The sequence below is a fragment of the Mytilus californianus genome, unplaced genomic scaffold (assembly GCF_021869535.1).
Source record: "Mytilus californianus isolate M0D057914Y unplaced genomic scaffold, xbMytCali1.0.p SCAF_9, whole genome shotgun sequence".
Lineage (NCBI taxonomy): Eukaryota > Metazoa > Mollusca > Bivalvia > Mytilida > Mytilidae > Mytilus > Mytilus californianus.
Window position 1 is genome coordinate 32,952,633 of NW_026262745.1, and position 27,411 is coordinate 32,980,043.

The window sequence follows — 27,411 nt, forward strand, 5'->3', positions numbered from 1 at the left end:
AAATGGGTGCCGTAGGAGGACCACTGGAGTTTTGAGCAAGGATTTCTTGGCATGTAACAGATCGAAAACTCGGGGTTATGATATTTCATGTATATTTTGAACACATGGAGGGTTACCCCGGCATCCTTTGCAAAAAAAAAAAAAATTCTTCTATGTGCCTTCGGACTTTATGTTTTGAATTGTAGTTCCACTTTCCATATTCGGTATTTATTCTGAGTCAAGTGCCTGTACGGAGACTCCAAGCAGGCAACACGCATGTGTATAACGGCATTGTAGATTTTCTTATAAAATAACGAGAGTTGCCGGTCCGGTACACGAATAGATCGGTTAGAAAGCTAGGTTTTAATTTTTAAATTAATTAGATTGGAAAGCTTAATTCGAGGGTTGAAAATAGAGAGCGCAAAAAAGGGGGTTGAGGGTGTTCCACAGGGAATATTTTTATTTTATAAACGCTAAATTTGAAAGGTTTATATTTTTCTATTTAATCTTTAACTAGTAATGGATGCGGTAGGAGGTCCATCGGAGTTTTGAGCAGGGATTTCTTGGCATGACAAACAATTTCAGATGTTGGTCCGAGAAGCGTGAACACACCGACCTGACCAACATAGAATTTCCGCTGACCAATGTCCTAACTGAGTGAAAGATACAAACATTTAATAAACATAAAAAGAAAACTTTAAATGTTTAACATATAAGGATTATATATTATTTTCAAAGAAAACAAATAATTGAGAAAATATTTCCAAATTTGAGAAAAAATTTCGAGTTTTATTTTAGAAAAAAACATCATATAGAAAACAAAACACAAAATGCATTTACAATCTCAAAATTTTAAGGGAGAAAAAAGAAATTGCAAAAATTTACCGGTATATTTTTAGGTTCGTTCGTTCGGGTTTTTAGTGTAACCTTCGTCAATACATGAATAACGAACCAGTGTTTTAAAAGCCTCTAAATGCACAAAAAATGTAAACAGTTGTGTTCAATTTTAATATATCTGCTTGTTATATCATTCCTTATCGTGGAAATTGTGTTGAAACTGTTTATTCGAGTATATTTGGGTATATTGGGGTAAAAAGTCATTTTGTGATCGTAAGCGGCTGACATGAACAGAACAAGTTACGAGGGAAAAAGTGATTTAAAATTAAATATATTCATAAAATAAAGTATTAATGTCGTTAAAATAACATTTAAATGCCTAGTGTAACATTGTTATTCAACCAAATTATGTTTAAACTGCTTTTTGAGGTATATTGGGGTATGTTGGGGTATATTGGGGTATATTGGGGTAAAAAGTCACGCCGGTTATTTTCTACCAATTTTGCATCACAGTTATAGATGTGGTAAGAAATATATCATTGAAGTTTGCTCTCTTTTTTTCTAAAAAACAAAACATTGGAAACATGGAAAACAAACGTTTTTGCTACCTTTCTCTTACACAATTTCGTCGTCAGGGCACAGAAAATCGATGATTTATTTAGCAAACAATTTTGTGAATTTCGCAAATTATTACTTTTCCTATATCTTTTTAAAAAGCTATCTAGTAATATTACTTGAAAAGAAGTTACATTGTTATGACAAAAGGACTTGCAGATTTGGTAAAACTAGACCAAGTGGCAAGTCTTCCCTATTTATCGTTTATAGAAATTTATGGGAAAAAAAGCAGACATTAGTTCGGTCTGAATGGTATTGTTAGGTAATCATGTATGTGTTTATTTTTTAAAATATAAATATGTATTTTATTTGACTATTCATTTAAATTGTGAGATGAGAATCAAGAAAAATTATATTGATGCACAAATAATGGGGTGCAGCCTGCAGGTTATTTCATATTCTGAATTCTGCATAACAGCAACCACATGGACAACATGACATTTTGGCAACAATTACATTCCTCAGCAAAACCTGATATAAAGAGGAAAAATTACAACAGCATTAGCATGATTAGTTATACAGAGGTTAAATAAGGAAGTACGTAACACTTGATCATGGTGATAGGATTGTGGAGACCAAATTTAAATTGGAAAGTTAGTGACACAACCAAGAAAGAGAGGAAGAGGGTGTTATAGACTGATAAATAGTGAGACTGGTCAATGTTTTTTACCTATCTTCATGACCTTTTATTTTTACATTACTCAGCTTGCTTTGAGTTGTTTTCAAGCTTGTATCATTGCATTGCAACAACAGTGTCTGCAAGATTATCAATCTTTTGGCAAAACAAGGAAAAAGAAACATTTATATATACAGTGATATATGGGAAGCAAGTTAACTCGTACCATTGTAAACTCGTACCACGTAAACTCGTACCAAAAAAGTTAACTCGTACCAACGTAAACTCGTACCACTGGGAAGTCGTACCAATCAGAACTCGTACCACTGCAAACTCGTACCATTAAAAATATATTAAAAAATACGATTGTTTTATGATTTTGTTTTGGTATCACCAGCCCAGTAGTCAGCACTTCTGTGCTGACATGAATTATCATTGATATGGTCATATTTATAAATTAACTGTTTACAAAACTTTTGCAATTTTGAAATACTAAGGCTTTTCTAGCTCAGAAATAGAATCACCTTAGCTGTATTTGGCAAAACTTTTAGGAATTTTGGTCCTCAATGCTCTTCAACTTCGTGCTTTATTTGGCTTTTTTAACTTGTTTGGATTCGAGCGTCACTGATGAGTCTTTTGTAGACGAAACGCGCGTCTGGCGTAAATACAAAATTTAATCCTGGTATCTATGATGAGTTTATTTAAAACACAATAAATAAATTCTTTCGTTAAATAAAAATTCCTTTTAGAAACAAAAGAAAAATACACAAATCTATTCAATGATACTGATTTGGAATGATTAAAAATTAAATCAAATAGTTGTCAGTAAAAGTTTAAAAAAAGAGTCTACTCAAGGGAGACAACAAAGCCAATCTGCCACGGTTTTCTCTATCCAATTAGACAAGGAAAATTAGCTACAAATTGGTCATTGTAATTTCAAATTATATACACTTTACAGATTTACGAGGTATTGAGGGAAATTAAAGTATATATTCATCATTAAACACCATTTGAATGCATTTAAATAAGTTGGTACGAGTTTACAATGGTATGAATTTACAGTGGTACGAGTTAGCAGTGGTACGAGTTTGCATTGGTACGAGTTTTTTTTTAGTGGTACGAGTTGACATTGGTACGAGTTTACAATGGTACGAGATAACTATAATTCGATATATGTCTAGCCACAACACACAGAGAAAGATGCAAAAACATGCATACCAGCTGTTATCATATTACATTTTTTGGGTTCAAATACCTTTTTTGGTCAGGTTGTAAAAGTCCAAAAACAGCTTATAGTATGTAAGGGCAAGGAAAAGCGGAAACCAAATTTGTGTCATCAACTCCCTACAGTTTCAACCAAGAATCTCTGAAACTTGCAGTTATGGAATTGTATAAGGATTTTTTCTCATTTTTCAAGACTTGAGGACTTTGTCATTTTCAGCAAAATTTAAATATTTAAGAGAAGCTGAACACTAAAAAAATGTCTAAATTTGACTTGAACTCTTTCATATTTGCAGGACTAACAGTTATGTAACATGAGACAAAAAGTCACAATTTAGGTTGAGAGAAATTTATTGTCTTTTATCAAATCTCTCATCTATATATAATGTCTATCATATGTATATTGTATTGATGTTTACTGTTTTGTACATGTAGGTATGTATGCATGATTTAAACGTTGAAGAAGAGGACGAATCAGAAGGTCATTTATTCAGTCAGTTGAATACTTTGGTAAATATTATTAATCAGAACTGTGTTTTGAGTATTGCTACACATGTGTTTGTGTTTTTACTTGTTTTGAGTAAGGTTAAATTTCATGCAAAAACACAAAATTAAACATATCCATAATAAAACAAACAAACCATTCAATTTGATGCCAGTGTTGCACACAAAAATCATCTAGTTTAAATAATTTAATCTAGCAACCTATCAATCAGTCAAGAATTTAATTGAAAAAAATATGATTAAGGACATGTATGTACATAAGTTCATACATCCCTTAAAATACTAGTGTCTATAATATACGCTTCAAATGATTGTTTTATTGGGGAAAAAATATTGGACAAAAATTATTACCCCACTCCATATATATTTTGCAATCACCTGGTCCAACCACCAAATATTTTGTCCCATTCTTTCAGAAACTACACTGTACTTAACAGATTGACTTCATTTTTAGTTTAATAACAGAGATGAATCATTTTAGCACTTTTTGGATCTGTCAGATACCTACTTCTAGTCACACAATAATTTGAATTTTTCAGTATGTTGAATGAACTTTACAATTTTTATGACACATTTCTTAAACTTGACCCTGTCTGCCAACCAACATGGCGAACATTGATAGAAATAGAACATAGTGGTAAAATGCAAGTTTTGTCTATTATCTTGAAAACTTTTATAGATAGAGAAAACCTGACAGGATCAGAAATTTTCAGAATGTTGAAAACTACTATCCATTTACAACAAAACTCGTCAGAAAACTTCTTTAACATGTACGTTGAATGGGTTACTGGCCAATTTTACCAATTTTTTTCTTTTTTGTCTATTATCTTGAAAACTAAAATACTTAGATTATTAACTTAGATAGAAACTTCAAACAGTAAAAATGACCAGCAAGACGAGATCTACAAGTATATCCATATTGCTGAAATTGCTGGTTGACTCTTTACAGGAGTTATTGTCTTTAAATAACTTTTTTTTTTCCAATTTATTGCATTTTTACCTTTTATCTGGAACACTATAAACTGTAGTCTATATTAGATAGAAATTTGAATAGCTAAAATGATCCCCATCAACAAGATAAGATCAACAAATAAGTCAGATGGTCCAAATTGTCTGTCAACTCCTTACAGGAGCTATTACCTTTAAATGACGATTTTTACCATGTATTAGCCTATTATCTTGAAAACTATAGCAAAAAGATGGAATATTTATTAGCAAAAAATTATCAGTAGGACAAGCGATATAATATCATCAGCATGGTTGAAATTGTCAGTCAACTCTTTATAGGAATTATTGCCATTTAGTGGCGATTTTTATACGACCGCGGTCGTATATTGGTATGACGTCGTCGTCCGAAGACACATTGGCTTTCGCACAATAACTTTAGTTTAAGTGAATGGATCTCTATGAAATTTTACCATAAGATTCAATACCACAAAAGGAAGATTGGAATTGATTGTGGGGGTTATGGTACCAACAGTTAAGGAATTAAGGGAAAAAGGGGGGGGTAAAAAGAAATTGTGGGGGTCAATTTTTTTCAGATTTCAGAAATTAAAAATAAAAATTCTTCAAATATTATTTTTTTGGCAAAAACAAGTGTGTGTGTGTGTGGGGGGGGGGGGGGGGAGGTTAATACGCAACAGCATGGTGTATTGCACAAAAGCAACAAAAAATGGGGGTAAATTTTTTATTTTCTTTTGGCTGGGGAGGGGGGGTCAATTCACAACAGCAAAGTGTATTGCACAAAAGCAAAAAATTGAATATGAATTCAAATCATATAACCAATTCTAAGTTCTTTGACTACAGTTATTCTGTGTCAGAAACCTTTTATGTGTCAAATATTTAATTACAATCCAAATTCAGACCTGTATCAAGCGCGAATATTGCATCCATTTTTGCCCCAACTGTTCAGGGTTGGACCTCTGCGGTCATATCCAGCTGCACTCGGCGAAGCAATTTATTACCAATATTTTTCATTTGTAGTGAAAACTTTGTAGGTAAAGAACTGTAAACACCAAAAATGGTCAACGTAGTTGGTCAACTCTTTATATAAAACTGTATTATGAATTATATTCTAGTCTAAAATGATGGAGAGTGGCCAATGTTAAAGATGTCCTTAGTTCCAGGTGAGCGAGTTTTTTTCAGATTAAATAGATTGTCTCATGGAAGTAGCATTATAACACATTTTTCTTGGAACTTGAATATTTTAAGTCAATTTCTGAATATTTTTTGCATAACATTTTCTTCTTTCAGCACATTCAAGAAGGATCAACTTGTCACACACACTGTGTAAATGTAAATTATTTTAATATGCCTATAAGAAGAAAAAGATCCTCACCTACTTTTGATGACCCCAGATCAAAGAAAGCTAAAGTTTCATCTTCTTGGTAAGAATTTAATTTTTACTGATTTCAAAGGATGAATTTCATTGTTGGTGAAACTACAGTATGAACAAGGCCAGTGGTCAGTATGTTAGATTGTCCAGGTCTAGAGAAAAATTTGGTCTGACAAGTAAATGCCAAGATACACATGCCCGAAGGAACAATTGAAATCAATCCTGATCATAAAAGACTGTTACATCAAACGCTTCTAATTTTTAGTAAAATAAATTTGTAACACCATGAAAGCATGAAAAAAAATGATATTCAATTAATGTTTGACATGTTTCAAGTAGTTTAAACATCCTTTTCACTTTTAAATCTTTAGTCAAAAGTTTATCTTTTGACAGATGCAGGAAAAAGGCATTCCGTTAACATTGGCTTAATGTATGAATGTTATTGAATTTCTTAGTATAATGGACATTATCATACAATGTACGTAAAGTGGTGTTTGAATGAAAAACTATTTTGTTAATGAGCCCAAAATAGTTTATTATAAATATAGTAGGAAAGTTTTACTGTAGAATGAACATTAAAGATGTAAATGAATATTTTTATTTACTAAATAGGAGCAGACGTGACCAAAGAGTCCAGGATACAGATAATATGTTCAGTACTAAAAGATGTATAGCATGGTTCCATGAATATACAAGTAAGATTTGTTTTCATTCACAGATAATCTATCTGAATGCACATAAAATGTGTAGAATATAAGTTTGCTTGGCTTGTAGGTGAACACAAATTTAGCTACTGTACATATACAAACAAACTAGTCAGTCATCTGCATGATTAGGAAGGCAATTAATTACATTGTTATTCCTTCAGTAGGTTGCAAACCTATGTGATTTTAAATGTAGATTTCATGGTCCACCTATTTGCAGCACACACGCAAACTAAGTTTCATGAAATAAGATGTGGTATGATTGCCAATGAGACAACTCTCCACCGGAGACCAAATGACATAGAAGTTAACAGCTATAGGTCACAGTACGGCCTTCAACAATGAGCAAAACCCAAACCGCATAGTCAGCTATAAAAGGCCCTGAAATGACATTTGTAAAACATTTCAAACGAGAAAACTAACAGCCAAATTTATGTACAAAACAAAGAATGAAAAACAAATATGATACAATGTATACAGCAACAAACAACAACCACTGAATTACAGGAACCTGACTTTGGACAGGCACATACAAAATGTGGCATGGTTGAAAATGTTTGTGGGTGCCCAACCCTCCCCTAACCAGGGACAGTGGTGAAACAGCACAACATATGAACAATTAACACATTTAAATAGATATGATGAAATGTAAACTCTGATAAGCCAAGCCTACACCAAGATTTTTATATATGATGTAGTGTTCATGATTTTGTCAAAATTCCTATAGTTATATATGAGTAGGCATCAAAGAGACAACAACAAAACTACACTTATGACCATGATGACACTAATAAAGAAAATCAACGAGAGTTCAGAAGTTGATAAGCATCTATATAACCAGCACTAAATCACCCCGAGTGCAGAAAAGGAATGAGAAGAAATGCTCATTCATCATTAAATTCTATATTTTTAGCTCACGGGGGCCCAAAGGGCCCCATGTGAGCTTATGCCATCACTTGGCGTCCTCGTCGTCCGATGCTGTCGTCGTAAACTATTTCAAAAATCTTCTTCTCTGAAACTACTGGGCCAAATACTTTCAAACTTTAACTAAATGTTCCTTAGGGTATCTTGTTTATAAATTGTATCCGAAGTTTGTATCCATCGACAAACATGACTGCCATGGCTAAAAATAGAACATAAGGGTCAAATATAGTTTTTGGCTTATATCTCAAAAACTAAATCTTTTAGAGCAAATGTGACATGGGGTAAAATTGTTGAATTGGTCAAGATCTATCGGCCCTGAAATTATCAGACGAATCGAACAACCCATTGTTGGGTTGCTGCCACCGAATTGGTAGTTTTTAACAAAATTTTGCAGTTTTTTGTTATTATTTTGAATATTATTATAGATATATATAAACTGTAAGCAGCAATAATGTTCAGCAAAGTAAGATCTACAAAAAAGTTTATCTGACCAAAATTGTCAATTTACCCCTTAAGGAGTTATTGCCCTTTAAAGACAATTTTACACAATTTGTTCATCAAGTTTGCCAACATTTAAAAATCTTCTCCTCTGAAATACAGGTGAGTGATTCAGGCTCTTGAGAGCCTCTTGTTTGTCTTTAAATAAGTTAGATGCAAAATAAAATACTTCACAGTTATTTAGTAAGCTGAATTCTTCATTATTAACAAATCATGTGTTCTTTTTACTTTTAAATATTTTTGTTAATACTCTGGAAACACTTTTTCTGAAACATTCACTCCCAAAACCCTATCAACTTATTTTTTAACTATATAAAAACTGAATATGATATCTGTTAGGCATTGGTTGTGAAGTAACATACTATTATATATACATGTAAGCAAGTGTCTAGTGACATTTATTTACATCAGGTTCACATCTGTCCTTTGTTCTTTAAATAGTCTGGCTCAAATATAATGATTTGAACTTTTAAAAATGTATGCCAAACTAGGGGAATTGACCCATATTATTAAGGTTGACTGGGTATGTAAATGTAAGTTGTGAGCGGGGCATGGTGTCATATGGTATGCACGGACACATATACTTATTCATTTAGTTCTACCAATAATAAGCATATAATTGTCAGGTGCTTAAATGATTTTTATTTTTATTTTTTGAGTGTTTTAGTTGATTAATGAGTTATAAGAAATTTGTATAATCATTCTTAAATTTATAGGTGATGATGAAGATACCTTGGGTCCAGAAGGAATGGAAAAGTTTTGTGAAGACATTGGTGTAGAACCAGAAAATGTTAGTACTTGAACATTTTTTGATAAGAATAATAAAAAAGATAAGGAGATGGGATATTATCTTAATGAAACTACTATCCATCTAAGACCAAAAATTATTGATAAGAGTCTACTTCATCAAAATCTGAATGAGTAAAGACCAGATATGAATTTCTTATAAATAGACATATCAGGAGTTACAAGTACTCTAGACTTTGCATACTCATACGACATGTACAACTGAAGCTCTTTAAAGAAAAGTTTGAATTTCATAAGCAAACAAATTAAGGTTAACTTTATTTAAATACTTCATTATATTATATTATTACACCCCACTGTGAAAGTGGGGCTATATTGCATTCACCCTTTTCATCAATTTATCCAACAAATATTTCTGTCACATTTTTCTCAGGTACTATTGAACAGAATGAATGACTTTATACTTGGTCAGCACATTTTTCGAATCTGTCAGACACCTACTTTCTGTTTGTTGATACTTTGAATTCTTCAATATGTGGTACATTTTTGTCACACTTCTCTCAACTGCTACAGAATAAAGTAACTTTAACTTAGTAAGCAGCTTAACAGTGACAAGTTGTAACGTGTGAGTTATTTTGGGATCTGTTACAACTATTTTTCTTTTTTTTTTATACTTTGAATTACGAGTGGGGGTATACTTAGCAAGACAACACATGCATTCTTGTTTTTTGATTACTGTCAACTATCAGAATAATATATTGATTTGGTTGTATAAAAGTTACGATAGATAAACATAAAAATAATAGAAAATTGATTTGACACAATGTTTGAGGTGTGTCTTTATATTTTCAGATTGTTATGTTGGTTTTAGCATGGAAATTAGAAGCCAAATCAATGGGTTTCTTCACTAAGGCAGAATGGTTAAAGGGAATGACAGACTTACAGTAAGATTAAAAGGAACTGGCTGAAAAAGATTTTTGTCGAGCCTGCGACTTTTGTCGCAAAAGCGAGACATAGCGATCCTACATTCCGTCGGCTGCGGCGTCCACAAATATTCACTCTGTGGTTAAAGTTTTTAATTTTAATAACTTTCTTAAACTATCATGGATTTCTACCAAACTTGGACAGAGGCTTGTTTATGATCATAAGATAGTATCCAGAAGTAAATTTTGTTAAAAAAAATCCTGTTTATCCGTATTTTACTCATAAATGGACTTAGTTTTTCTGCCAGTTAACATTACATTCACTCTGTGGTCAAAGTTTTTCAAATTTTAATAACTTTCTTAAACTATCCTGGATTTGTACCATACTTGGACAGAAGCTTGTTGATGATCATAATATAGTATTCAAAAGTTAATTTTGTTAAAAAAAAATTCTGTTTTTCCGTATTTTACTCATAAATGGACTTAGTTTTTCTTCCAGTTAACATTACATACAGTCTGCAGTTAAAGTTTTTAAAACATTTATTAGATTCATAAACCATCCAGGATTCTTACCAAACTTGAACAGAAGCTTCTTACATTCAAAAGATAGTATCTAGAGGAAAATTTTTATAATTATTTCCCCATTTTTGTTGAGCCTGCGACTAACAGCAAAAGGAGGCGTGACACTGGGTTCTGTGGAACCCTTACGAATTTTTCAGACTTAAACCACATCTTTTTATCATTATATATTGCCATTCTTTTAGAAATGCATTGCAGATTGATATGGCATCTAGTATCTAGAAAATAGAGGGGCAGTGAGCAATTTTTATGCCCCCGCCGTAGCGGAGGGGGCATTAAGTTTTACCCTTGTCCGTCTGTACGTACGTACGTACGTACGTACGTCCGTACGTCCCAAAATTGGTTTCTGTTCTCTAACTTCAGTTTGCCTCAACCAAATGTTATGAAACTTATACACAATGCTTATTACCACAAAACACAGATCAAGTTTGAATTTTGGTGGCGTCACTTTAACCGATCTAGAGTTATGCCCCTTTATAAAAGGAAATATTGCAAAATTTTTAGTTTCCGTTCTCTAACTTAAGTTTGCCTCAACCAAATGTTATGAAACTTATACACAATGCTTATTACCACAAAACACAGATCAAGTTTGAATTTTGGTGGTGTCACTTTAACCGATCTAGAGTTATGCCCCTTTATAAAAGGAAAAATTGCAAAATTTTTATTTTCTTCTAAATATCAAGTTTATATAATATATTTTTAAAATTGGAGTTATCTTCCTTTGACCATGATTATAGTTGAATCAACTACAATCATTGCTTTATACAATGCAATGTTTAATTTTGACTTCCACTGATAAAACACAGATCAAGTTGAATTTGGGTAGTGTCACTTTAACCATTATTGAGTTATGCCCCTTTATAAATAAAAAGATTGCAAAATTTTTTAGTTTCCATTCTGTAACTGAAGTTTTTCCCAGCCAAACATTATGAAACCTATACACAATATTCATTACCACAAAACTCAGTAAGGATCAAGTACAATTTTTTTGTTTCAGTTCTCTAACTTGAGTTTGCCTCAACCAAATGTTATGAAACTTATACACAATGCTTATTACTACATAATACAGATTAAGTACGAAATTAGGTGGCAACACTTTTACCATTCTAGAGTTATGTCCCTTTATAAACATAAAAATTGCTGAATTTTTTAGTTTGTCTCAACCAAATGTTGTAAAACTTATACACAACCGTTCTAGAGTTATGCGTGTTTACAAATAGAATTTGCTGAATTTTTAGTTTCTGTTCTCTACTTAAGTTAGCCTCAACCAAATGTTACGAGACTTACACACAATGCTTATTACCACAAAACTCAGATCAAGTTCAAATTTGGGTAGCGTCACTTTTACCGTTCTTCAGTTATGTCCCTTTATAACTATATGATATGCAAGCGGGGGCATCATCTGTGTCCACATGTGGACACTATCCACATTTATTTTTTATATACTAAATGAATTTGATGCTGTGAAAAACATATTTGGTTGTCCAACAATGAAATTTACAATAACTAACATTCCAAGGTAACCTTGTTTGTCATTTATACACATATCACTTAAATTGTAGTGTTTTTATATGTGTGTTGCAGTAAATGTAGAGACCCTCCTGTTTTGAGCAAGTTTAAAATTAATCAGAGCTTCTAAGAAATTGCTTATTCTTCAATAGAGAAATATGCAACACCTTCAAATTTAAAACAGTCTTCTATATTTAAATGCCTTCGATATTACTTTCAGCTTTTTTGCTTTGAGTCTTAAGATTTCAAGTGTTGTCAAAAATCCATGTTCAAACTAGAACAACTTCTTTTATTGAATCAGGCAATTACTCGACATGTAAACAATATCTGTTTCCCACTTCCTGTTAGACACTACAACATCATGAACACTGAACCTCAATTTTCAATAGTGGCTTGGATCGTATTTTCGGCTGACTTTTTGCAAAACAACACAGCAATTGCATTCGTAGTCTGCATAAGTAGTGTAGCGCTTAGCCCTGCACTTGCATTTTGCTTAGCCCTGCACTTGCATTTTGTCAAACAAAGTCAACATTATTGATTGAGTTCATTATTTTGAGTTGCAACACAAAAATTTTGATTTATTCGCACCAGAAATATTTGTTTAAAACTAGCACATGGAAACAGGTCTGGCAAAAATATTTTCAAGGGAAAATAAAAAAAAAACAAAATTGAAAAATTGTGAGCAGCAACTCTGTAGAACAATTAATTTGATGTGGCCTGGGTATAGATTTGTTTATGATTTTGTGAACCTATCTGCAGATGTTTTTATGATATGAGAATGAAATATGAATAAAAGTTGTACATAATGACGCAGCAACCAAACTACAAAAAAATGTCAAACAGACATCTAGCATGATTGTTACCTTGAAAGAATCTTAATTTATCTGGGAATACAGAATGACTATTACTTTTTAGCTCACCGTTCCGAAGGAACTGTGAGCTTTAGCCATCACTTGTCGTCGTCATCCGTCTGGTGTAAACTATTTCAAACATCTTCTCCTCTAAAACTACTGAACCAATTCCAACCAAACTTAAGCTGAATGATCCTTAGGGTATCTAGAATAAAGTTTGTGTTTTATTTTCTTTTTCGTCAAAAAACATGGCCACCATGGCTCAAAATAGAACATAGGGGTAAAATGCTGTTTTTGGCTTATATCTAAAAAACCAAAGCAGTTAGAGCAAATCTGACATAGGGTAAAAGTGTTCATTAGGTAAAGTTCTATCAGCCCTGAAATTTTCAGATGAATCTAATAACCCATTGTTGGGTTGCTGCCACTAAATTGGTAATTTTCTTGTACTATGGCTAAAATGGAACATAGGGGTAAAATGTATTTCTTTGCTTTTGAAGAAAATATGACAGATACAAAGAGCATCTCAATGGAATTTTTAAGCCACTCATTGATATATATTTAAAAGCAAAAATAATCATTGATGAAAGATTTAAGCAAAAAATTCCAGGTGAGCGATTTGTGAGAGCCTTTTGTTTTTTAACAAGAACATTGGTACATTTGTCTCAAGGAGATGATTTGCTGTTAAATTAAGGAATAACAGTTAACAGTGGAGCCAGTAAAACAGATATTTGCAACTGTCAAATCCAGACTTGACAGTTGCAACTCTTCAAATACAGTACTGTTATTCTTATTCTAATGCAATACTCTTAAAATGCGAAAAAAATAAACATTTTAAATATTCTGTAAACATCAACTGCAAATTGCCAATAGCTCAGACTGTTAATCATGGAATTGATGGCAGACATCATCCAATAAGAATTGGTGTTACATGTCTACTTGCATTAGAATTGCTGATTACTGTAATGATTTATTTGATTGTAGGTGTGATTCTGTGAGAAAACTACAGTTAAGATTAGACTACCTCAGAACATTATTGGATGATCCAGCTACTTTTAAAAATATTTACAGATTTGCATTTGATTTTGCAAGAGTACGTATTAATTTTAATTATCATGAACTTTGTATCAAATGTTTAAAATAATATACTTTAATTATGTAAAATATTGATAGAAATTCCACTTGACTATATTTTAGACAGCTGCATAAGCTAAACACAGAATGCGCACAAAATGAGACTTATGTTCAGTGAATCATTGTAAAACGGGTTGATTGATGGTGATTTGGAGTGCTAACACTCTGATATACAACCATGTTGTGTATACGTATGAAATATATAGAACTAGATGTGTAGGAACAACACAGATGGCCCCGCTAGCAAAAAAAGCTTGAAACCTATTTAAGAAGTGGAAATTTGAGAATGAAAGTCTGTATAATTGTTATTTTCACAAAATTTTCAGTCCAAAGCCTGAAATTTGGCAAAAATCAGCTGAGCAGAACAAACATAAACTTGACCTGTAACTCATCATAGTAGACTCACATACTAAAAATCAGCTCAATATGTGAAGAAAAAAGTCTATATAACTGTTCTTGCAGAAAGACAGATAAGGGTAACACTATATGGCCCTTACCACTTTGTGGCGGGGCCTTTAACAAATATAACTCACAGTGTATCACTAACAATCACCACAAAGGTTTTTTAGGCTTTTAGCTTAGATGTTTTGAAAAGTGATAATTTCCAAATAACTTTAAAAATAAACTCAACTATACCTGGCCCACCAGACATGCATTTCATCTACATCAGCCTCATCAGTGGTGTTCTAATCCATACAGTGGGAAGACCAGGTCAAATAAGAAGAATAAGAAAAGCATTATAAACCAAAAATATTCTATGAAATAATTTCTGTAATCCATGTGTCAGTAGACAGCTATTGTTGCAAAAGTACAGCATGCTGTTAGCTATCCTATTGAGATGAGTTTGATAAATGCTGTTTTATATTCCAGGATAAAGACCAACGAAGTATGGATATAGAAACAGCCAAAGCTATGTTAGCATTAGTATTAGGTAAACATTGGCCGTTGTTTGGATCGTTCCATCAATTTTTAGAGGTAATAAATTTTCTCACTTTTGTTATACTCATGATACTCTTGTTGTTTTACAAATGAATTGCCCATTAAAACTGGTCTCAAGAACAACCCCTCTTGCCTCTTAACACTTGCCCTACATGTTGATGTCTTTAATTTTTATACGACTGCAAAAATTTTTTATGTCCGTATATTGGTATCCTGTCGTTGTCCGAAGACACTTGGTTTCCGGACAATTTCTTTAGTATTATTGAATAGAAATCTATGAAATTTAAACACAAGGTTTATAACCACAAAAGGAAGGTTGGGATTGATTTTGGGGGTTATGGTCCTTACAGTTTAGGAATTAGGGGCCAAAAAAGGGGCCCAAATAAGCAGTTTTCTAGTTTTCAGACAATAACTTGTGAAACGGTGTATGGATCTCTCTGAAATTGTACAACAAGTTTCCATACCACAAAGGGATGGTTGGAATTGGCTTTGGGGGGTAATGGCTCAAACCATTTAGGAATTGGGGGCAAAAAAAAAGGGTTTCCTTGTTAATGGACAATCACTTTTAAGCACAATGTTAAATTTGGATTACCTCCCTTACACTGCTTTAAATTATGTATAAAGAAATTTTGTTTTGTCTTGTGGTAAATAACTGTCAATTTATTTTTAGAAGTTACTAAAAAAAAAATGCTGATTGAAGATATATCATTTTTTAGACATGATTATGTATGTCATTTTCTATTTTAAGACTTTTATGATATATTTAAATGGGTAATTATGGTTGCAAACTCCATTGGAAATTTGAATTGAGATAATGACCATATCTTGAGGGAAAGATTTATTTTTTGGAAAAAGGGGAGGGGGGAGGTGAAAAAAAAATTGGGGGGGGGGACAATTTTTTTTTCTCATTACAGATTTCAGAAATTAAAAAGAAAATTTTTTAGCCAAAAAAAAAGGGGGTTGAAATTTTTTTTTGGGGTGGGGAAGGGGGGGGTCAATTCGCAACAACATAGTGTATTGCACAAAAGCAAAAAAACAAGGGGGGGGGGGGGGGGTCAATTTGCAACAGCATAGTGTATTGCACAAAAGCAAAAAATTGAATATAAATTCAAATCATATAACCAAATCTAAGTTCTTTGACTACAGTTATTCTGTGTCAGAAACCTATTATGTGTCAAACATTTAATTTCAATCCAAATTCAGACCTGTATCAAGCACGAATATTGTGTCCATTTTTGCCCGAACTGTTCAGGGCTGGACCTTTGCGGTCGTATCCAGCTGCGCTCGGCAAAGCATTTTATTTTTATTTACATGAATTGTGAAGAGGAAGGTTGTTCATTAAAGACAACACTTAAGACTAAACAGATTCTACAGTATAAGATCTTAACAAATTTAGTAAAAACCATTGTTAATGAGGTCAACACCAACTTAATTAGTATGATATAGCATGATATAAGTTCAATGCTCTATAACATTTCAATCAATTTTTATGGTAATTTTGAATATTTTTTAGATGTCGTCCTCTTTCTTGTCCTATTTACAAAAGAAGATATTTGTGAAAGAGCAACCCAACAACTCATGGCAACCAGAAAATAACATCTTTTTCTTGTTCCTAACTTCACAGACTTGTTTCAGTTTTACCATAGAATTGCCATAAGTCTGCACTTTAGGACAAAATAGGTTAAGCAGTTTTCCTTTATTCTTACTTGAAAAATCTGTTAGTGATGCTGGGATTTTTTCATAAACATTCAAAGAAGATAAAGTTTCTAGAGTTTCTTCAGAAGTGGATTAAAGAGGTGTTCTTGGAAAAATGTAACTAAATTTTCCCATAGAAACAATTACCATTGTCCTGTTTTCTTTAACAAGATATAATTTGAAGATTTACGATTGAATTTCAACATCCAACTTTAAAAGAAATAATCATACTTTCATCTTTCAGCAATCGAAATATAAAGTAATAAATAAAGACCAATGGTGCAATATACTAGAGTTCAGTCGACTTGTTAATGTTGATTTATCGAATTACGATGAAGATGGAGCATGTAAGTAGTACTGATTTACTTACAGATTGATTTATTGGGTAGAATCTAATTTTGTGGACCTAGTTTAACTCAGGAAATAATGAACTATTTGAATTGTAGATTTTCTAGATTAGTAAAAAAAAAATGTATGCCCCCGCCGTCAATGGAGGGGACATTAAGTTTTAACCTTGTCCGTCCGTCTGTTCGTCCCAAAATTGGTTTGCATTCTCTAACTAGTTTGTGTCAACAAAATGTTAGGAAACTTGTACACAATGCTTATTTCCACAAAAAACAGATCAAGTTCGAATTGGGTGGGGTCACTTTTATCGTTATGCCCCTTTATAATGTTATATGCAAGCAGGGGCATCATCTGTGTCCCATGGACACTTTCTCCATTTATTTTCTTCTTTTTTTTACAAAAGCAATAAGCTAAGGCTTTGTCATCCTCTTTTAAAGCTTAAGAACCTGCCAATATGTAATGAGGAGCAAAAAAAAGTAGATCTTGAAAGTCATTCAGACTAGAATTCCAAGTGTTTTTAATTACCTGAAGTTCTCAAGTTTTTTTGATAACTATTGGACACGATACAATACTTTCTGTTGTAATCAAAAGCCCCTTTGCTTCTATGTTGTGCAGTCTCTTTACAAGTTTTATAAAGCAAGACATGGATTGTAGTAGCTAATGAAACACTTCTTTCACACACAGCAGTGGCTAAAATATGTATCAATGGAAGATTTAACCGTTCCCTTGTTAAGTAGCTACTTTTTTAAGGTTCTTTCAATGGTGCTGGTATGCACTCCTTTATCTGGATCAACAGTTGTTAACCTTTTAATGGTGCTGGTCTGCACTCCTTTATCTGGATCCACAGATGTAAACCTTTCAATGGTGCTGGTATGCACTCCTTTATCTGGATCAACAGTTGTTAACCTTTCAATGGTGCTGGTATGCACTCCTTTATCTGGATCTAGTTGTTAACCTTTCAATGGTGCTGGTTTGTACTCCTTTATCTGGATCCACAGTTGTTAACCTTTCAATGGTACTTGTATGCACTCTTTAATCTGGATCCACAGTTGTTAACCTTTCAATGGTGCTGGTATGCACTCCTTTATCTGGATCCACATTTGTTAACCTTTCAATGGTGCTGGTCTGCACTCTTTTATCTGGATCTACAGTTGTTAACCTTTCAATGGTGCTGGTATGCACTCCTTTATCTGAATCTATAGTTGTTAACCTTTCAATGGTGCTGGTCTGCACTCTTTTATCTGGATCCATAGTTGTCAACCTTTCAATGGTGCTGGTATGCACTCCTTTATCTGGATCCACAGACGTTAACCTTTCAATGGTGCTGGTATGCACTCTTTTATCTGGATCAACATTTGTTAACCTTTCAATGATGCTGGTCTGCACTCTTTTATCTGGATCTACAGTTGTTAACCTTTCAATGGTGCTGGTATGCACTCCTTTATCTGGATCTACAGTTGTTAACCTTTCAATGGTGCTGGTCTGCACTCTTTTATCTGGATCCATAGTTGTCAACCTTTCAATGGTGCTGGTATGCACTCCTTTATCTGGATCCACAGATGTTAACCTTTCAATGGTGCTGGTATGCACTCCTTTATCTGGATTCACAGTTGCTAACCTTTCAATGGTGCTGGTCTGCACTCCTTTATCTAGATCCACAGAATACAGTTGTTAACCTTTCAATGGTGCTGGTATGCACTCCTTTATCTGGATCCACAAATGTTAAGCTTTCAATGATGCTGGTATGCACTCCTTTATCTGGACCCACAGTTGTTAACCTTTCAATGGTGTTGGTCTGCACTCCTGTATCTGGATTCACAGATGTTAACCTTTCAATGGTGCTGGTATGCACTCCATTATCTGGATCTACAGTTGTTAACCTTTCAATGGTGCTGGTATGCACTCCTTTATCTGGATCCACAGATGTTAACCTTTCAATGATGCTGGTATGCATTCCTTTATCTGAATCCACAGTTGTTAACCTTTCAATGGTGCTGGTCTGCACTCCTTTATCTGGATCCATAGATGTTAACCTTCCAATGGTGCTGGTATGCACTCCTTTATCTTGACCCACAGTTGTTAACCTTTCAATGGTGTTGGTCTGCACTCCTTTATCTGGATCCACAGATGTTAACCTTTCAATGGTGCTGGTATGCACTCCATTATCTGGATCTACAGTTGTTAACCTTTCAATGGTGCTGGTATGCACTCCTTTATCTGGATCCACAGATGTTAACCTTTCAATGATGCTGGTATGCATTCCTTTATCTGAATCCACAGTTGTTAACCTTTCAATGGTGCTGGTCTGCACTCCTTTATCTGGATCCATAGATGTTAACCTTCCAATGGTGCTGGTATGCACTCCTTTATCTGGATCTACAGTTGTTAACCTTTCAATGGTGCTGGTATGCACTGCTTTATCTGGATCTACAGTTGTTAACCTTTCAATGGTGCTGGTCTGCACTCTTTTATCTGGATCTACAGTTGTTAACCTTTTAATGGTACTGGTTTGCACTCCTTTATCTGGATCCACAGATGTTAACCTTTCAATGGTGCTGGTCTGCACTCCTTTATCTGGATCCACAGTTGTTAACCTTTCAATGGTGCTGGTATGCACTCCTTTATCTGGATCTCGTTGTTAACCTTTCAATGGTGCTGATTTGCACTCCTTTATTTGGATCTACAGTTGTTAACCTTTCAATGGTGCTGGTCTGCACTCTTTTATCTGGATCCATAGTTGTCAACCTTTCAATGGTGCTGGTATGCACTCCTTTATCTGGATCCACAGATGTTAACCTTTCAATGGTGCTGGTATGCACTCCTTTATCTGGATTCACAGTTGCTAACCTTTCAATGGTGCTGGTCTGCACTCCTTTATCTAGATCCACAGAATACAGTTGTTAACCTTTCAATGGTGCTGGTATGCACTCCTTTATCTGGATCTACAGTTGTTAACCTTTCAATGGTGTTGGTATGCACTCCTTTATCTGGATCTACAGTTGTTAACCTTTCAATGGTGCTGGTCTGCACTCTTTTATCTGGATCTACAGTTGTTAACCTTTTAATGGTGCTGGTTTGCACTCCTTTATCTGGATCCACAGCTGTTAACCTTTCAATGGTGCTGGTATGCACTCCTTTATCTGGATCAACAGTTGTTAACCTTTCAATGGTGCTGGTATGCACTCCATTATCTGGATCTACAGTTGTTAACCTTTCAATGGTGCTGGTATGCACTCCTTTATCTGGATCCACAGATGTTAACCTTTCAATGGTGCTGGTATGCATTCCTTTATCTGAATCCACAGTTGTTAACCTTTCAATGGTGCTGGTATGCACTCCTTTATCTGGATCAACAGTTGTTAACCTTTCAATGGTGCTGGTATGCACTCCATTATCTGGATCTACAGTTGTTAACCTTTCAATGGTGCTGGTATGCACTCTTTAATCTGGACCCACAGTTGTTAACCTTTCAATGGTGTTGGTCTGCACTCCTTTATCTGGATCCACAGATGTTAACCTTTCAATGGTGCTGGTATGCACTCCATTATCTGGATCTACAGTTGTTAACCTTTCAATGGTGCTGGTATGCACTCCTTTATCTGGATCCACAGATGTTAACCTTTCAATGATGCTGGTATGCATTCCTTTATCTGAATCCACAGTTGTTAACCTTTCAATGGTGCTGGTCTGCACTCCTTTATCTGGATCCATAGATGTTAACCTTCCAATGGTGCTGGTATGCACTCCTTTATCTGGATCTACAGTTGTTAACCTTTCAATGGTGTTGGTATGCACTCCTTTATCTGGATCTACAGTTGTTAACCTTTCAATGGTGCTGGTCTGCATCTTTTATCTGGATCTACAGTTGTTAACCTTTTAATGGTGCTGGTTTGCACTCCTTTATCTGGATCCACAGATGTTAACCTTTCAATGGTGCTGGTATGCACTCTTTTATCTGGATCAACAGTTGTTAACCTTTCAATGGTGCTGGTATGCACTCCTTTATCTGGATCTAGTTGTTAACCTTTCAATGGTGCTGGTTTGCACTCCTTTATTTGGATCTACAGTTGTTAACCTTTCAATGGTGCTGGTCTGCACTCTTTTATCTGGATCCATAGTTGTCAACCTTTCAATGGTGCTGGTATGCACTCCTTTATCTGGATCCACAGATGTTAACCTTTCAATGGTGCTGGTATGCACTCCTTTATCTGGATTCACAGTTGCTAACCTTTCAATGGTGCTGGTCTGCACTCCTTTATCTAGATCCACAGAATACAGTTGTTAACCTTTCAATGGTGCTGGTATGCACTCCTTTATCTGGATCTAGTTGTTAACCTTTCAATGGTGCTGGTTTGTACTCCTTTATCTGGATCTACAGTTGTCAACCTTTCAATGGTGCTGGTATGCACTCTTTAATCTGGATCCACAGTTGTTAACCTTTCAATTGTGCTGGTCTGCACTCCTTTATCTGGATCCACATTTGTTAACCTTTCAATGGTGCTGGTATGCACTCTTTTATCTGGATCTACAGTTGTTAACCTTTCAATGGTGCTGGTATGCACTCCTTTATCTGGATCCACAGATGTTAACCTTTCAATGATGCTGGTATGCATTCCTTTATCTGAATCCACAGTTGTTAACCTTTCAATGGTGCTGGTATGCACTCCTTTATCTGGATCCATAGATGTTAACCTTCCAATGGTGCTGGTATGCACTCTTTTATCTGGATCTACAGTTGTTAACTTTTCAATGGTGCTGGTATGCACTCTTTTATCTGGATCTACAGTTGTTAACCTTTTAATGGTGCTGGTTTGCACTCCTTTATCTGGATCCACAGATGTTAACCTTTCAATGGTGCTGGTATGCACTCCTTTATCTGGATCAACAGTTGTTAACCTTTCAATGGTGCTGGTATGCACTCCTTTATCTGGATCTAGTTGTTAACCTTTCAATGGTGCTGGTCTGCACTCCTTTATTTGGATCTACAGTTGTTAACCTTTCAATGGTGCTGGTATGCACTCTTTAATCTGGATCCACAGTTGTTAACCTTTCAATGGTGCTGGTATGCACTCCTTTATCTGGATCCACATTTGTTAACCTTTCAATGGTGCTGGTATGCACTCCTTTATCTGGATCAACATTTGTTAACCTGTCAATGGTGCTGTATGCATTCTTTTATCTGGATCTACAGTTGTCAACCTTTCAATGGTGCGGGTATGCACTCCTTTATCTGGATCTACAGTTGTTAACCTTTCAATGGTGCTGGTATGCACTCCTTTATCTGGATCCACAGATGTTAACATTTCAATGAAGCTGGTATGCATTCCTTTATCTGAATCCACAGTTGTTAACCTTTCAATGGTGCTGGTCTGCACTCCTTTATCTGGATCCACAGATGTTAACCTTCCAATGGTGCTGGTATGCACTCCTTTATCTGGATCTACAGTTGTTAACCTTTCAATGGTACTGGTATGCACTCTTTTATCTGGATCTACAGTTGTTAACCTTTCAATGGTGCTGGTCTGCAATTTTTTATCTGGATCCACAGTTGTTAACCTTTCAATGATGCTGGTATGCACTCCTGTATCTTGATCTACAGAATACAGTTTTTAACCTTTCAATGGTGCTGGTCTGCACTCCTTTATCTAGATCCACAGAATACAGTTGTTAACCCCTCAATGGTGCTGGTATGCACTCCTTTATCTGGATCTACAGTTGTTAACCTTTCAATGGTGCTGGTCTGCAATCTTTTATCTGGATCCACAGTTGTTAACCTTTCAATGGTGCTGGTATGCACTCCTCTTTCTGGATCCACATTTGTTAACCTTTCAATGGTGCTGGTATGCACTCTTTTATCTGGATCCACAGTTGTTAACCTTTCAATGGTGCTGGTATGCACTCCTTTATCTGGATCCACATTTTTAACCTTTCAATGGTGCTGGTTTGCACTCTTTTATCTGGATCAACAGTTGTTAACCTTTCAATGGTGCTGGTATGCACTTCTTTATCTGGATCCACATTTGTTAACCTTTCAATGGTGCTGGTATGCACTCTTTTATCTGGATCAACAGTTGTTAACCTTTCAATGGTGCTGTTATGCACTCCTTTATCTGGATCCACAGCTGTTAACCTTTTAATGGTGCTGGTCTGCACTCCTTTATCTGGATCCAAAGATGTTAACCTTTCAATGGTGCTGGTCTGCACTCCTTTATCTGGATCCACAGATGTTAACCTTTCAATGGTGCTGGTATGCACTCCTTTATCTGGATCTACAGTTGTTAACCTTTCAATGGTGCTGGCATGCACTGTTTAATCTGGATCCATAGTTGTTAACCTTTCAATGGTGCTGGTTTGCACTCCTTGTGCTGGTATGCACTCCTTTATCTGGATCCATAGATGTTAACCTTCCAATGGTGCTGGTCTGCACTCCTTTATCTGGATCCATAGATGTTTACCTTCCAATGGTGCTGGTATGCACTCCTTTATCTGGATCTACAGTTGTTAACCTTTCAATGGTGCTGGTATGCACTCCTTTATCTGCATCTACAGTTGTTAACCTTTCAATGGTGCTGGTCTGCACTCTTTTATCTGGATCTACAGTTGTTAACCTTTTAATGGTGCTGGTTTGCACTCCTTTATCTGGATCCACAGATGTTAACCTTTCAATGGTGCTGGTATGCACTCCTTTATCTGGATCAACAGTTGTTAACCTTTCAATGGTGCTGGTATGCACTCCTTTATCTGGATCTAGTTGTTAACCTTTCAATGGTGCTGGTTTGCACTCCTTTATCTGGATCTACAGTTGTTAACCTTTCAATGGTGCTGGTATGCACTCTTTAATCTTGAATCTACAGTTGTTAACCTTTCAATGGTGCTGGTATGCACTCCTTTATCTGGATCCACATTTGTTAACCTTTCAATGGTGCTGGTATGCACTCTTTTAACTGGATCCACAGTTGTTAACCTTTCAATGGTGCTGGTATGCACTCCTTTATCTGGATCAACATTTGTTAACCTTTCAATGGTGCTGGTATGCATTCTTTTATCTGGATCTACAGTTGTTAACCTTTCAATGGTGCTGGTATGCACTCCTTTATCTGGATCTACAGTTGTTAACCTTTCAATGGTACTGGTTTGCACTCTTTTATCTGGATCCATAGTTGTCAACCTTTCAATGGTGCTGGTCTGCACTCCTTTATCTGGATCCACAGATGTTAACCTTTCAATGATGCTGGTATGCACTCCTGTATCTGGATTCACAGTTGTTAACCTTTCAATGGTGCTGGTCTGCACTCCTTTATCTGGATCTACATTTGTTAAACTTTCAATGGTGCTGGTATGCACTCCTTTATCTGGATCCACAGCTGTTAACCTTTCAATGGTGCTGGTATGCACTCTTTTATCTGGATCCACAGTTGTAAAACCTTTCAATACTCAAATCTTCTTTGATCTAAACAATTATATCCTTTCCAAGAGTCACTGATTAATGTTGATCAAGATATATGTTTTAATTAATTAATTTCAATAGTTTTTCTTTATTCCTATTTTGAACTGTGACATGTTAAGTTTGTGATCAAATATATTATACTTTTTTATAATAACTGTGAGATATTTTCCAAATCTTGTCTTTTTATATAAATCACTATTAGATCCTGTTATGAAGTTGATTTAAGCAGAATTGAACTGTTTTTCAATGGGAAAGAGTCACAGCAACATTAAACAAGTTTGTATTCTCAATTTTTTTATTTTTTTTTAAATTTATGAGAATAATATCATTAAAACTGATGTTGATGGTATTAGATATTTAGAATTAGTCAGTAATCAAATGCATTTTTATACTTTTAGGGCCAGTTTTATTAGATGAATTTGTTGAATGGATGAAAGAACACAGAATGGTTAGCTGAAACAGTGAACTGTAAAATCCAGGAGCTTCCATTAATTGGTCACATGGTAATCACATGATCCCCATGTGATGGGCAGAAAATTACAATAACATATGGAAGATTTGTGTCTTAAAACTTAGCCATATAGAAGGAGTAGAAAAATATATTTAACAACAAATATTTATTACATTATTATTATATTATCTTGATCTTACCAACATATGCAAACTTTCTTACAAATCAAAAAAAAATCAGATCCTCAATTATTTTACTGGTATTTCAACATTCTTTGTGTACATACATAATGATAGACGAATTACTTTTATCCATTTATAAGAAACAGAGGCTATATTGTGATACTGTTAATGAATGAAAGAATAAGGAAAGATTATATCCTGAAAACAATGACAAACTTATGAAACAATGTACGTTAATGGTATGTAGATGTTTCCTGGTTTATAATATGTGTTATGTAATATACTCCCAAAATTGTAAACTAAGTATATTTTAGTGAACGCTGACCTCTGATGTTAATTCTTGTTTCCATCCAGTGTTTTTTAATTACAATTATTTTAAGGCTGTTTTAAAGACAAATGGGAAATCAGAGTGTCAAAAAGGAAACTAAATGACAGATTTGGATAGACCATAACTAAGTAATTTTGTAGATATATCGCTTATACATAGAAGCCAGTTTAATATCTTAGTTTTATTGAGCATTGATATGTTCAAAAAGTGTTAAAACATGAATTTATTGATGTATATGAAAGTTTGTATATGCCAGAAAGATTTGAACTGTTATGATTTACATGTTGATGAATGAAAGTTGTAAAACATTCATATTAGAAAATAACTTATTTATATAGTGCTACTCAGTATTGTATATAAACATGCAGTTATGTGTTCTTGTATGCAATTTGCAAATATGTTAAGATATGTCAAAACAATTTTTTGTATTTTTACATGCATTATAATTACTCTTTCCTTTTTCAGATGCATATTTTTTGCTTCTTCTCAATATGATTTCTGTTCAAAAATATGCATTTATTTGAAATTCTTAGCTTCCTTGATAATGGTCCGTTTTAAGTACCAGATTACTAATTGTATAAATAATGTCTTGTGATGCAGAACTGCTACTCATAATCTTACTAAGGTTAAGACAAGTATCACCTGTAGTTAGGTGCTATTATTTTGTGTGGTATGAACATATGTTATACACAAGGAAGACACTCAGAAAATGGTCTATTCACATATGGAGAAAAAAAATATTTTCGTGTACAATGTATGTAGTTTTACACATCTGCATTAAAATGAATATCTGAGTGTCTTTCTTAGATGCCATGTTTGATAGTAACTTATAAATAGTGTTTTTTAACTTCCATGTATTAAAAACTGCTACCTGTTTATATCTCTTTCTGTGTATTTTTTGGGAGGATTTCCTAATTGTTAATGTTATGTGTATTTATTTGTTTTCCATTCATGTATGTGCTAGATGTTACTCTGTCCAAAGTTATTGTGTTTAAGAAGATGAAAAAAGTACCTGTCAGTGAATTTAAACTGTTATACTAAGTTAAAAAAAATCTCTTTCCTACAAATTTAAATTCATGGTTCATGGAATTATAATTTATTTGAAAGTATTTCTGACTCCTAATTAACTTGAAAATTCGCCTTCTCAGAATCTAATATATTCTGTATAATATTCTCAAAAGTGAACACCAAAACGTTGTGATTGGTTAAACACATCTAAACAATGGAAATTCAACCAATGATGTGACATATTTTCAATTTTGGGTACGAACAATTGAAATACCCACAATCCTCTAGATTCTGAAACGGCCAAAATTCAGAAGATATGCAGCTTTATATTAAAAACTTACTTTCAATCTTACTCATAATTAAAGAATAATGTCTATTGTGCCCCTTTATATATTAGTTACATACAATTTCATTTACTTCCTTCAAGGGGTGTAACAAATAACATGAAGAATACTGGTGAATTGGAAACACATTTGGAAATAAATACAAGTTTTCTGAATATGAAGCTTTAAAAATACTGTAAATTTCTGAAATTATTGAGAGGTTTTTATTAATGCGAATAATGCGACATGGCGAGTATCACAATAATAAGAACTCGCATTCTAACATCTGAGACATATAATGTATTCAGCTTTTCCGGAAATCGCAATAATTAATCTCGCATTTGTGATAATTATTCCAAAATAGCAATAATAAATGCACGCAATAATTTCTGAATTTACAGTATCAATATCTATGTGGCTGAGAAATGATACATATGACCTTAAATATTTGAATAATTGTTTTTAATGATAAGATAAGTTATTAAATTCATTCAATATTGGTTGGAAAAAGTACTGGAGGCATTATTCATACACTACTATCAAGTATTCCTATATTATTCACAATTTGCACAGTATGTATAAGGTCCTTGTGACCTCATTTGATTTAATAAAATATTATTATTTAATATAAAACTGGCAGATTTATAGGTAAAAACTTAAAAAATGCCAGTCCATTTATTCATTAATATCATCAAATCTATGTTTAATTTATTCATGAAC

General features: G+C 34.1%; 1 protein-coding gene across 1 annotated transcript; it reads left to right on the top strand.

Annotated features, from left to right (window-relative positions):
• The first annotated feature begins 1,307 nt into the window (after window positions 1–1,307).
• On the top strand, window positions 1,308–25,436 carry LOC127715113 (DCN1-like protein 5). The gene is made up of 10 exons (XM_052221157.1): window positions 1,308–1,340; window positions 3,704–3,778; window positions 6,026–6,159; window positions 6,720–6,802; window positions 8,950–9,023; window positions 9,833–9,924; window positions 13,824–13,932; window positions 14,844–14,948; window positions 16,852–16,954; window positions 24,798–25,436. Exons 2-10 carry the CDS (start codon window positions 3,710–3,712, stop codon window positions 24,854–24,856), a joined length of 828 nt encoding a protein of 275 aa, XP_052077117.1. The 5' UTR covers window positions 1,308–1,340; window positions 3,704–3,709; the 3' UTR covers window positions 24,857–25,436.
• The last annotated feature ends 1,975 nt before the right edge of the window (window positions 25,437–27,411 follow it).